Genomic DNA, 13,706 nt, shown 5'->3' on the forward strand with positions numbered 1-13,706 from the left:
GGTTTGGGGATCAAATAAAGTAATAACGTGAATAAATTTAATGATGTCTTACTGTGTCAAAAATGTACAAAATTGTTGCTACCTCCTCATGCTTGAAATTATTGCATTTTACTTTTTAGAAGAAAACAATTGCTTTTTTTCCCCACAATTTCTAATTTTGCTTATAAATGATGAACGTCTCAGGCTGCTCTTTCAAGCACTTCTTTGTATTTGACATGGTAGGGGAGGAAAGTCCCAACTTCTGACTTTAAAACTGAAATCCCACATCCTAGAAAACCACTCAGCCCTGGTCATGCCATCCAGGCCTCTTTCAGAATAGATGGGTATGACTCCAACTACGTGGCAAGTTTGAATATGAAATTCCTGGTAACCTTAAGCACCTGAACATGCCATAACAGTGGCCACCAGCCACACATGGCTGTGGAGTGCTTGAAATGTGGCTACAGGAATGAATTTTATACTTTACTTAATTTTAATTAAATGGGGAAAAAACTGATACTTGATTCATTTTTGGAAACATTTTAAGTATGTTTGAAATAATTTGAGTATGTGAATCTACTTGTTCAATAGTAAATTTTAATGAAATCTCATTACACATCGGGTATTTCCAACGAAAATTTAGTATCCAAATAGAAATTTACACTAAGGGTAAAACACATACCCCATTTTGAACTTAGTACGAAAAAAAAGAATGTAAAATACTTAATATTTTATTTATTACATTGAGATTGCATTCAATAAAATGTTATTGCATTTCAGAAATTTCTTCATACTTTTTTTTTAAGTGGCTACTGTAAAATTTAAAATTACATATATGGCTCAAATTTTATTTCTAGTGGACAGCAATGACCTAGATAGCCTGGTAAATGGAAAAAGCCCCCAAAATGGTGGCTATTATCTGCATGAGAGGAATGAGAACGTGATTTTTGAAGATTAGCAGTGCTTAACATGTAATGTCGAGAATTACTCATCGTGATTTTACAGTATCGTATGTTTTTTGTAAGACCCTCAAGTTCTTTTTGTAACACGGAGAGCTGGAAGATACCTTCTGTAAAAGGATAAAGAAATGGAGGTAGCAGCTGGATTGTACGGTGCTTGGTTTTAGACTTGGCACTTCCTAGGTTTGGTCCCAGGCCCAGAAAATGCAGCGTCCCACGTTTCTAGACTCGCTCGCTACACCAGCACGAGCCCAAAGCAGCTCCCAAGACCTGTGGCTCATCTCTTTCCCCAAACCGGTGGCCTTTGCCGAAAGCTTTTCAATGTATTCCCAAAGGAGAAATGGCTGAAGTCAGCGCGAGTCCAGCGCCCCCAGGACTGCGCGCTCTGGGTGGCCCGGAGAGGACAGTCGGGAGGCGGGTGTCGGGAGCGCCGCCGGAGCCCCAGGCCGAAGTGGCCGGGGGCTGCACAGTGAGCCCCGCGGGGAGTCGCGGGCGGACTCGGAGCCCGAGAGACTAAGCGCGCGGCGGGGAAGGAGCAGGCGGCACAGACGGCCGCAGGCCGGCTCCACGCCCCTTCCGAATCCCCAAGCTGAGCTGATGACGAACACAGGGTGCGACGGACGCACACACCGCCCAGCGCTCGCACGACAGTGCGTGCAGGGAGCGCGAGGGAGCCCCGGGCCGTCACCGGTGCGACCAGCGTTCCGCCTCCTTCGCACCCGGCGCTCCCGCCACCTTGGCAACTCGGCGCCCGCCACCCGCCTCGGTCTGAGGCTTTCGATGCATTGAGGCTCCCGGCCTCGCTCCTGTCTCTTTAAATGGTGGGACCAACGGGCCGCCCCTGCAGCTGCTGCCTGGGTGGCCCCGCGCGCCGCTATTGAGGGGCGAACCAAGATGGCGGCGGCTTTGGCTCTGTGAGGAAGACGGAAGAGGCGGCGGCAGCGGCAAAGGAAAGGGACTGCCCGTAGCCACGAGCGCTCGGCGCCTGGGGGCTCTAGGAGTCTCCCGCGCAGTGGTAGCCGCTGCAGCAGGAGCAGGCGCCCGTCGGCGTCGGACATTTGAAGCAGGGAAGCGGAGGGGAGCCACCGGCTACGGTGGCAGGGCCAGGTATAAGGAAGGAAAACATGGCGGCGGCGGCCTGAGGAGGCGGCGGCGGCGCGGGAAGCGGCTTCGCGGAGATCATGGCGGAGGCGGGAGCAGGGCAGTGACCGGCAACCCGAGTCCCTACCGCGGCGGGGCGAGAGGCTGCTAAGCGCTGCGCGCCCCACTCGGGGCGGCCGGGCTCGCCGGGCCTGGACAATAGCGCCGAGGCACCAGAGGCGAGGCAAGGCGGGGGTCCAGAGTTCGGGCCCGGGAGCGGGCCATGCGGGCGGCAGCGCGGCCCCGCGGCGGCCAGCGACGGCAGTGAAGCCGGGGACCCCTTCGCTTGCGGGCGTCCTCCCGCCTCGGCTCCCGCCTCCCCCGGACCCCCTTCCTGGGCGACTCCGGCGGGGCCTTTGCCCCGGCTCCTGGGCGGCACGATGACCGACACCCGGCGGCGGGTGAAGGTTTACACGCTCAACGAGGACCGGCAGTGGGACGACCGTGGCACCGGGCATGTGTCCTCCGGTTACGTGGAGCGGCTGAAGGGCATGTCCCTGCTTGTCAGGGCGGAGAGCGATGGTAGGTGAATCCCTTCTCGGCGGGACCCTCGCCTCCCCCCGGCCCTGGGCCACGGCCCTGGTTCTTGGGGCCGGTGGGCCTCTCCCTACGTGGACGGAGGGGGCGGCTACCGCCTCGGGGGTGGGCGGGCCACGGGTACCCCAGTCTCCCCGAGAGCGTTCGAAATGGTTTTTTCTCCGAGTGCCTGGCGGCACTTGCAAGCACGAGTGGAGCCAGGCACGTCTGGGCTGTTGCCTGGAGAATGTGCAGGGGTCGGAGACCTGGGATCGGGAGCCCGGACGGGGCTGTTCTTCTGCACTCGAGTGACCTTGAGAAAAGGCGCTGATTAATCCGATCTGCCTCCCTAGGCCACCCATCTGGAGAGCAGGCATGAAACTTTCCTCGGAGCTAAGAAAGTGCTTAGCTGTTTCACTCTTTGGAGAACATTTCCCTGTGTTTTACTTTAAAAACAAACAAACAAAACTGTTACATCTTGCCGACCCTGTTGCAGGTTGGCAACCCTGGTTCGTGGTTCTGGCAACTACACTCGGCCGAGAAAATGCTTCTTTGCCGTAAGAAGATAGATTTGTGTTCCCCAGTGTTGTCTTTTTGTTGTAGCATTTTCTGTGTAGTTTAACTGTGGAAACGACTTTCAAGTTTGGGATCGTTTTATGCGAGCTTTTTTGACTGCTTAAATATATATCCGTAATTTGGTTCAGTTAACAGGTGGGGAAAAGTTTGCAGAGCGCTTTAAAACCGTGCCAATCTGCCCTAGCGCCTATGCTTCACGTATTTGGAAACAGCCCTCCAGGTTCAAAGACCAAGTTGTTTGGAAATAGCGTTTCACATTTTTAAAGACTTAACTCTTTTTAGGGATTGCCACTTCCCTCTGTGGCATGTTCATGTCAGGTAACACTATTTTCAAGTTGTTTCTTCTAAAGTTGAAACCCTGTCTTGTTACATTAATCTATAGTCTTGTTACATTAGTAGCAAACTATTTCAGTTTATTATGATTGTAGTTGCTCTGTATCTGAATTATTACAAACTCATTTCAAATTTTAATAGGACTCACCTCAAGCCAGAACTCCAATTCCATGAAAAACAAACAAGACTCATCCTTGTGTAATTGAAGACTTCAGGAACATTGATTTTCAATTTAAATTGAAAAATGGTAATAGGGAGTATATTGCACACAGGTTATTTTAATATGGCTACCAAAATAACTTAAAACTGGAGAAAAATTATTTCCTTTTGGAGGTATTTTAAGGGTTTTGAATACGTCGAGTATATTTTTCTGAGGCTTATTTGCCTCTTAAAATACAAGTTTGTCAAGTGTTAGTGTGCTTTTGTACATGACTGTCAGAGCTATAACCTGTACATCTTTGGATGCTTGGGAACTTAACATAGTGAATTGGAAGGTACGGGTTTTGTAAGTTCAGTTGACTTTTGAGATGAAAGCATGTGTAGATTTGAGATCAAGTCTTAGAAATCTCATAATTTGAAATAAGGTATATAATTTTACTTCACATTATGTGTTTAATTGGACTTATTATACAAAGTCTTTTGTTTAAAGTATTTTTAAGCATTATGTCTCAATGTCATACTATCATAGGGAATCATACTCTTCTAATACAATAATATAGGAATCTGGTTTTTTTCTCCCCATTTTTATTTTTACCACTTTAGAAAGAGCCGCTAATCTCCCTCCTTCCCTTTGGAAGATTTGGGGTCCTGCAGTAAAGTAAATTGAACGGCTGAAACAAATTAGATTTAATTTTTATCTAATAGGGAAAGAGAGATGAAATAAATTAACTGATGTGCCCTTGTGAAACTTAAGTTGTAAGGAGAACTAAATCCAAAGAGTGGGCTTAGAAAATTCTAGGATACTTGTGAAATAGTGTTGTAAATGATCTTTAGTTTGACATTTTTTTATCAGGAAAGAATAATCAAAATTTACTGAGTGCCTACTATGTGCCAGAGACTCTTTACTTGTATTGTCTGGTGTAGGAACTATTATTAGCCATATTTTACAGATGGGAAACGGGGGCTCACAAAGGCTAAATAACACAGCTTGGTTAGGAAGCAAGATCAGCTTTCAAACGGGGTTTGATTATCTTAATGGCTTGAAACTAGTATTACCAATTATTTGTTATCATTAACTGTTTACAGTGTGTTTTAAATTGCCATATTGCTGTCAACTTGCATTTGCTGCTTTATACTTAGACTCAAGGTTTATCTCAAAGAAAATGAAAACAATTTTTAGCCTAAAGATATTTAAAATTATAGTTTATTTCCAAGCCACACATGGGAGTTTTTGTACTGACTGCTAGTTTGGGTTATCCATTATTGTGTGCTTTTCCCAATTCTCCATTATAGGGTAATTGAGAATTTTCTTTTTATTGTGACGAGCAAAATAGAAAGTGTTTCTGATTTTCTATAAAATGAGTCATTTATCTTGTTAGAGGAGCTTATATACTTACCTGAAAATCAGGAATGTAATTTCTGAATGGAAGTACTTGTGGCCCCCCTGTTAACAGGCACATCTGTCTGGTAAGTATGCTCTTTCCCCTAAAGCTCAGTGGCCTGGCAAAGCTGTAGCCCGCCTTGCCTTGGAGGAGATAGATGTCCCGCCAAGCTACTGAGCCCATTTTCTGGATTGCATCCTTACTCAGTAGGTTGCTACTGGCAAAATGTGTTGTAGGAGGACTTCCATAAAGATAGGTTACCTCATTTCTCAGGGTTTTTTTTATAGCTATATACCTGCAAAGTTCCATCTTCCAATAAAGATCAGTTAGTGTTGTTTTTTCAGTATTGCTCTTTCAGCTTTTGCTGTACCTGTTAACTTGCTGAAGTGAGGGTAATGTCTGTCATCCCTTACACGCTGTCTCATTTCACATTCAGATCATTCTATTCTTCTCCATTATGGTTTTTACCATCTCCACCTGGCAATTTTAGAATTGATAATAAAATTGGGGTCTCTCCACACACTTAAGGATGTCTTGGAACATAAAATCATATCCATGCTCTTTACTCTGGATTACCTGCCAAGCATCAAGAAAGAATAACATTCTTATTTTTTTGGTTTTTACCTTAAGTTTTATAAAGTATTTTTGTACATTTCAGAATAGTTTTATGTATTATCTGATTTGACTATTTCATAGTTAAAAAGGAGAAATGCTCATTTTTATTTGAGGTATGAAGAAAATGAGACATGGGGAAGTGTTTTGTTCAAGGCAGCACTGCTAGCTAATGGTAAAAACTGGAATCCTATGCTTCTGCTTCTTGATAGAACCTGGTTGTAGGTACATCTGCCTCTATGATGATTAGAAAAGGAAGTCAGAACACTTTTGATGGGAAAAACTTTTTTGTTTTGTTTTGGCTGCCGTGGTGAGAGAAAGAAACAAAAACAGCATTTCTTTTTTTATAAATTGCTATTCTTACCTATCAGTAAGACTCTTGCATACAAGAAGCATTCCAGATGTTACTACCAAGAAGAGCTCAGCATTAGTACTGGGAGAAATATTTCATTTGAAAAGTTGATTTAAACACTTTTTTTCCTTGTGTAGACCTACTTTGTAGAAAATTAATAGGCTTAGGGATAACCAAACCCTTAGTTATATCAGCTGTTGCATGTGATAACTGCAAGTTTGAGGGCCATCAACTGCATTGGGTGTAGGTGATGGGGCTCAAGTGTAGCGAAGGCTTGACAGGTGTGGAACCTTTTCATGTAATGCTATTAATTATTTTTTCTAAACTTTTGTTTCAGTTTTTAAATGCCATATGTAATCTGGACCACAAAAATCAGGCGAGCTGGACTTGGAAGACAGACCTGCTATAGGTTTAAAGCATATACTAGTCTCCTATCCAGATGAGATTTTTGGACTTCCATTAACTCATTTTTGATGGTGTTTTCTTCCTACTAATGAAGCACAGTATCCTGACCTTAGCTTTGAGCATTGATAACAATAGACCAGAGAAGCCCAGAAGTTGAACTGCTTATGCAGGAGTGACAGAGCAGGAGCTGTTCATTCTGAAATCCTTAAGTATTTATCCAAATCTAAGCTGAGGCCTTAACCCCAAACCAGATATTCCCATACTACCTGAATCAGATTAGTTGGTTGATATTAAAAATAGAACGACAGAAGTTACAGAAACTCTATAATATTTCATTTATCCAGTGAAAGGAGATATCTTCTAAACAAGTAAATTTCCCAACTAAATACAACTGTAGTAGAAGATTAAAAATCTCAGCAATTTTCATGGAATGTTTCTTAAATGTACGCTAGCATGTTTTTCTTAAGTGGTATAATAAACCTGTGTTGGGTAATCTTTCATTTGTAATGTATTTCTGGATCATCGTTACCAATAATTTTTCTATTTAACAGTACAGTGATGCCAGTGAAATGACATTCTGTTCATGCACTAAAAAAACAAGTATTGAGTGCTGGTTATGTACTAGATACTGGAATAGGCACTTTAAATACTGAGTTAATGCTCAAAGCAACCTTATGAGGTGTTATTTTTTTCTGACCGTTAGTCTTGGTGTATTCATTCTTTGATTGAATAGTTTAGTTTTGGGGTCTTTTCCTGCACCCGACCAGAAATCTAGGTTTTTTTTAAAATGTAAAATCTTTCCATTTAAAAATATTTGCATGAATTCAGTGTATGAATGTTTGTTAGATTAGGAATCAAACAAGCTGTCTGCTGGCTGGTTTAAATCCAGGCTGATTTAAACTCTTTTCAAATGATATTTTAGTCTGCACTACCAACAACCAAAACAACCCCGGGGGTGTTTGTTTTGTTTTGATGGGGTGTTTTGGGGGTTGGCAACACGATACCAGAAAAACTCGCACATTTCATTTTACAGAAGGAACCAAGATGTCATGAAGCAGGGAGTGAACATTTTTAATGACCTAATGATTTATACTCATAATTGTTCTATTGTTACTTTTTCTTGCTGTCAGTGTTTGACAGTTTTTATCTGCAGTTGTCTTGGTGATATTCTGAGTGGCATTTCCTCTCCTATACTATTGTTCCCCGTTTCCTGAGTGTACAGACCTCTTTTTGTCAGTATATTTGGGGCATCTATTTGTGTCAGGATACACAGATCTATCTCATCTACAAGTAGCATTGTATTCCACTATATATTTATTTCACATGGTACAATGTTGGTGGCAGAGAATAGCATTTCTCAAACTTTTTTCCTCAGGATATACCTTTATACTCTTAATGGAGGATTCCTAAAAGCTTTTGTTTATGTGGATTGTATCAATTGATATTTGCCATATTAGAAATTAAAACTGAGACTTTGAAAAGCTTTTCTAAAAGAAATTTAGTGAGAAGAGTGTCACTTTACATTTTGACAAATATCTTTAATGCTTGGCTTAATTTGTTTTTAAAGAAGGAGTTTCATCTGCATTCAGTCTGTTGCAATATCACAGTATGGATGGACACTGAGAAAAATAAGTGGTCTGTGGCTGGAATGCAAATACCCTCTTAGTAATATGAAAATAGTTTTGATTTTCCAGACCCCTTGAGGTCCCCACAGTCTGAGAACAGCTAGCATAGAGATTGTTTCTAGTTTTTTACCATTACAAACACTGCCAGTGATGTCTTTTTTTTTTTTTAAATGTCTTTATTCATATACTTGGCACGTATGTGAGGATGTAAGATAATTCCCTAGAAGAAGAATTGTTGGACTACAGAGTATGTAGTATGTGTTTAAAAGCTTGGTAGATAAAGGTAAATGACCCTCCAATAAGGGGCTGCTGATTTTCAATCATAATAATAGTAAGTGAGAATAAAGGATCCTCATTTTTTTTAAGACGTTTATGTGCAAATGTGGACTTGGAGACCTATTAATATCAGAACTTCTGAATATCTGGACTTGGCTCTGACAAGTATTTGCTGTCAGAAGTACTCTTTAGTTCACCTGAGGATGGTTGATTTTGCTAGCGGTCTGAATGAATGATAGATTCTGCAACAACAAACTTAATTACATGTACTGATGCATTCCCCTTAGTTTGATCACTCTTGACTTTACTTTGTGTCTCATATTTCCTTCCCAATCGTTCAGGTTGGAAGTGGGAAGGCCTTTCTCAAGTCTTGATATTGGAGTTTGCTGTGTAGGGTTGTCTTTCTTTGGTCTGTGTGACAGTGTGTTTCTCGTGTGTGAGGAGGAAGTGTCACTGGGAGGGTGAGTGTGAATTCCTCTTGGGGATAAGGGCATCTATTTTACTGGAGAGGATGAATGTGATTCTCAAATAAGTTGGGGTGGGGTCTGTCTTGCATATGTGCTTCAGTAATTATTAAGATACACTGGACCTACTGCTTATCAAAGCCACGTGTACCCCTTACTGAGAACCTTTTCTACCTCCCTTGGTGCTGAAGGTCTCCTACTAAGGATCATCTTCCTCATTTCTCCCGTTGTCTCTGCTACCATGATGAATGCCTGTCACCTACAGTTGAACTCTACATCCATCCACATCCATACCCATTTATCACTAGGATGGAACTACTGTTCCCAGTACTGTAGCTATAGAGATGGATACAAATACATTTGTTAGGGGGAAGGATTGTGTTAATGCATAGTAATACTCAGCTGGGTCTTTTTCAGTTGATTGGAGAAGTGCTCATAACTTGGTCTGATAGAAATGAGATGGGGGTGAGGAACCTAATAGATGGACTAGAAATATGTCTTTTTATTATTTTACTCAGCCCCCAAAGTAAAAGGCTGTTTGACATGTTCCAGCCTCTACAGCCTCTGCTGCTTAGGGAACATGGTATTTGGGAACTAGAGCTGGACTTCCTAAAGTGTATCTTAGACCAAGCCATGGTCTGTGGCTGGAATGGGTTTCAGGAAAGATATTTACCTCTAACATCTTAGCGGCCCAGAAAAAAAGGATCAGCTTGCCAACACCAGTATGTGCTTATTGTTTTAGCCAGGGCTTTGGGAGGGAACGCTTCAGACTGATAACTCTGATTTTTCCTTTGTAATTACCCTGAACCTGTACCACTACTGAGAGAGTTTTGAAGCAAGTGCAAAAGGAACTGGTACTTAAAAAATAATATACTAGTTATACCACTGCCAGTTTTTTGTTTTGTTTTAGCAGCTGCCAAGTCAATGCTTTCTTGAAAGCCCATCTTGAAATAACTCCAACCCCCTGTGCCATGTGTTGTTTATCCCTTCTCTTAAACCTAAAAAAACTTTTGAAGTATAATACGTACATCAAAAAGGTACACAAATCATAAGTATTCAGCTTGATGAATTGTCACAAAGCGCACAGATGAAGAAAACAACCATCACTGTGGCAGCCTGTTTCATGTCTCCTCTCCCCTCCCCAACTGCTAACACTATAAAACCACAACCTAACTTCTGACACCGTAGATAAGTTTTTGCCACTTTTTGAACTTTACATAAATGGAATTATATTGTATATACTTCAGTCTGAGGCATCTTTCATTCATGTTTGTAAGGTTCACATATGTTTTATTCACATTTGGTTCATTCATTAACATTGCTATATGTTATGCCTTTTATGAGTGTTTATTTACACTTTTAACTTTTTACAACAGCATTCACATGTCATAAGATTCACCCAAAGTGTATAATTAATGTTTTTTAGTATATTCACAGGGTTATGCAACCATCATTGAATCTAATTTTAGGACATTTTGCCCTCTCTAAAAGAAATAATGTACTCATTAGCAGTCACTACCCATTCACTCCCCCCTTCTTGGCAGCTCTGAACAACCGCTGATCTCAGATCTTTCTCTAAATTTGCGTATTCTCAACATTTTGTATAAATGCAGTCATGGAGTATGTGGTCTTCTGTGAATTGGCTTCTTTCACTTACAGTGTTTTCAAGGTTCATCCGTGTTATAGCATGTATCAACTTCATTTCTTTCTATAGCTGAACAGTATTTCATTTTATTTATCTATTCATTCATTTTGGACATTTGGATTGTTTCTACTAGGGTTTCCAAGAGGGAATTCCCGCCCGTTCTCAGGAATTTTTTTCTGCTTTTCCGTCCCAAATCTCGAGGGAAGTTGGTTGGGAACTCGGGAAAATCGGCTCCTTGAACCCAGGTGGTTGGTAGTATCGGCCGTCACTTTGTGGAAACGATTCATCGTGGAGAACAGAAAACAGTTTATATCTCAGGATTCGGGAACGGGAAAGCGAAAAAAAATCCTGAGGACGGGCGGGAATTCCCGCCTGGAAACCCTAGTTTCTACTTTCTCGCTATTATGAGTAATGCTGCCGTGAGTATACGTGTACATGTATTTGTAGGGACATTAATTTTCATTTCCCTTGAGTGTATACCTAGGAGTGGAATTGTTGGTAACTAATTTTTTGAGGAACTGCCAAACTGTTTCTAAAGATGCCTTTTTAATACTTACATACCCTGTATAAGCAAAATGTGTGAGGGCTCCAATTTCTCCAAATGGTTGTCAACATGTGTGTCTGTCTTTGATTGTAGGCATCCTGGCTGGGGTGAAACGGTATCTTATTCGTGATCTGTATTTCCCTAATGACTAGCGCTGTTGAGCACCTTTTCATGTTTAGTGTCAATTTGTATATCTTCTTTGGAGAAATGTATTCAGATCCATTGCCCATTTTTAAATTGGATTGTCTTTATTATTGAGTTGTAAGAGTTGATACCAGTCCCTTATCAGATACATGATTTCCAAATAATTTCTCCCATTCTGTAGGTTAGCTTTTCACATTTCTTGATATTTGTAGCACAGAAATTTTTAATTTTTGCTCATGTCCAATTATCGTTTATCAGTGATATCCAATTTTTTTCTTTTGAGTAGGTTGTGCTTTTGTAAAGTTTATCTTTTAGAGACACATTGCTTACTCAGTTTGGTTCAATGACACTAGACATCGTGCATCTTCTGAAATATGTCATAAAGTAATTCAGTTGCTTCCTTCACTCTGTTGTCTTCTATAGTTTTCGAGAGAGATTGTTTTTGAGGACATTATATATTTCAAAGAAGGTTTTTGGAATGTATTTTCTCATAGAAACCATGTAATTGTATATATATGCCATGACTCATCTTTAAAAAGTAAGTTTAATCCGTAATGTACCTGGCATACTCTGATTTCATTGGGACATAATAGAATACAACTTTTGTTCTGGTAGTTAAGACAATGAAAGAATATTTACAAAAAGAATTGGAGACTTTTAATACTTTTAAGGGACTCCAGACATTGACTTCATTTGCTTGCTGCTTTTCTTGTTATGAATGTATCACTATGACAATTCTTAATAATTACCAAACCAACAATTGTGCATATAAAAAATTGAAGGGGTACTGGAAAATTTTGATTATTCTGACAAAAGTTAGAAAAAGAGGAGGTCAGACAGTATTTCCTCTAGAATGTGAGAATATTTGTCTGAACCTCAGCCAAGAATAGTAAAAAGGACCTAAATAAATGGGGTGTTGAGGGTACAGGTGGGAAAAATATGGAGACTGTTTAGTTACCTTAAGTACAGAAAGGAAAAGAGAAAGATGTTGGATTAAGCAGTGCTAGACACAGTGGGAGGATTAGAGTGAGGTGGAAACAGTTTGTGTGCATAGGGTGTGTGCAAATTAAGTCATTGCAGCTTGGTAAATGCTGGTCTTTTACCATATTCAGTATGAGCACTGTTATCAGCTCATAGTAAATGCTCAGTGAGTCACTAATACGGGACAGTATCATAAAAGTAGTAACCAAATTTTAACATAAAAGCAAGCTAATAAAATCTGGAAATGTTAAAAGTAGCCTTTTCTCAACTGTCTAACCACTATTTGGAATGGGAAAGCAAAATGTATTACATGAGAAGAAATGAAGCTTTGGATAAGAGACAGATGCAGAGAAAGCTTCTGCTTAAGCATTTTGGGCCAGAATCTGTCTTTAGATTAATGTATTGGGGGATAAACTGGAACTTGTCAAAGAGGGAAGAGATGTAAGGTTAGTCTTAAATTTTGCTGTTTGTCACAAAGCAGCACTTGTTTTCTAAATATCATTAATGTTACTGTACTGCCGGGAGTGGGGGCAGAAATGTGTACAGTAACTTACTTTGAGAAATAAATTGAGTATTTGAAGATGGAGAAGTGTAATTCCTATATTAGGAAACAGAAATATGGATCTTTCTGAAGGTGAAGCATAATTTGGAGATGTACTTGAGCTATGTATGGATCATATCCTTGATGTTTTCAAACTTGCAAATGAATTCTTATTTCCAGTCTTGAGAGAGAGAGAGATCGGATTCTATTATAATGCTTCCTTGCATTTTTAGAGTATTTTTGTAAGTAATACTGTGTATCAGAGATTTAAACCCCGATTATATGGCTTCATGCTGTGTCGTTTCACTACTCTGTGCCGCCCATAAGTTGTTGGATTTCTAGTACTGTCTAGTACTCACTATTCAGATGATTTGTCTTACTAAAAGTAAACAGGTACAGGGGCGATCGGATGGCTCAATTGGTTAGAGCGCGGTGCTCTTAACAACAAGGCTGCTGGTTCAATCCCCACCTGGGCCACTGCGAGCTGCGCCCTCCACAACTAGATTGAAACAACTACTTGACTTGGAGCTGATGGGTCCTGGAAAAACACACTTAATATAAATAAGTTAAAAAGAAAAACAGTAAACATGTACAAAGCAAGCCTTTCTTAGTTTACAAGTTATTATACTTAAGCTTGTATTTTTAAAAAATATTTCCTTAACTGAAGTTATACTCATGTGCATCACACGTTCAGAAAATCAAATATGTGTGTGTAAGCGAATATATAGTTTTGCTGCTTTGCAATTATATAATGGAATGTCTTCTTTTTCTGTTTCCTAGGCTCTCTACTTTTAGAGTCCAAAATAAATCCTAACACTGCATACCAGAAACAACAGGTAAAAATTGGAAGATGTGTTTTATCTTACATACTATCCTCGCAGTTTGGTGATTAAATGAAAATTTACCACTTGATTGCTTACAATGAAAAATTAAAAACAGGTTACATGCTTTGCCAATCTAATTCTAGAATGTGATTTCTACCAATCTCTCTAGTATATAAAGCAATAATTTTAAATAAAACTTGATGTAAACTAAGTTTATGTTCCAGATAGTCTAGCAACTGAGTCTTAATT

At 40.5% G+C, this 13,706-nt stretch overlaps 1 protein-coding gene across 2 annotated transcripts in view; it reads left to right on the forward strand.

Moving 5' to 3' along the window:
* Window positions 1-2,339: 2,339 nt before the first annotated feature.
* Window positions 2,340-13,706, forward strand: part of PPP4R3A (protein phosphatase 4 regulatory subunit 3A) — a 36,764-nt gene continuing 25,397 nt past the window's right edge. For both annotated transcript variants that reach the window (XM_019745183.2, XM_019745192.2), the window contains exons 1-2: window positions 2,340-2,600; window positions 13,414-13,469. In XM_019745183.2, the coding sequence (XP_019600742.2) occupies window positions 2,459-2,600; window positions 13,414-13,469 (198 nt within the window). In that variant the 5' untranslated portion in view covers window positions 2,340-2,458. The remainder of the gene's footprint in view (window positions 2,601-13,413; window positions 13,470-13,706) is intronic.

This window comes from Rhinolophus sinicus, linkage group LG03 (assembly GCF_036562045.2).
Source record: "Rhinolophus sinicus isolate RSC01 linkage group LG03, ASM3656204v1, whole genome shotgun sequence".
Taxonomy (NCBI): domain Eukaryota; kingdom Metazoa; phylum Chordata; class Mammalia; order Chiroptera; family Rhinolophidae; genus Rhinolophus; species Rhinolophus sinicus.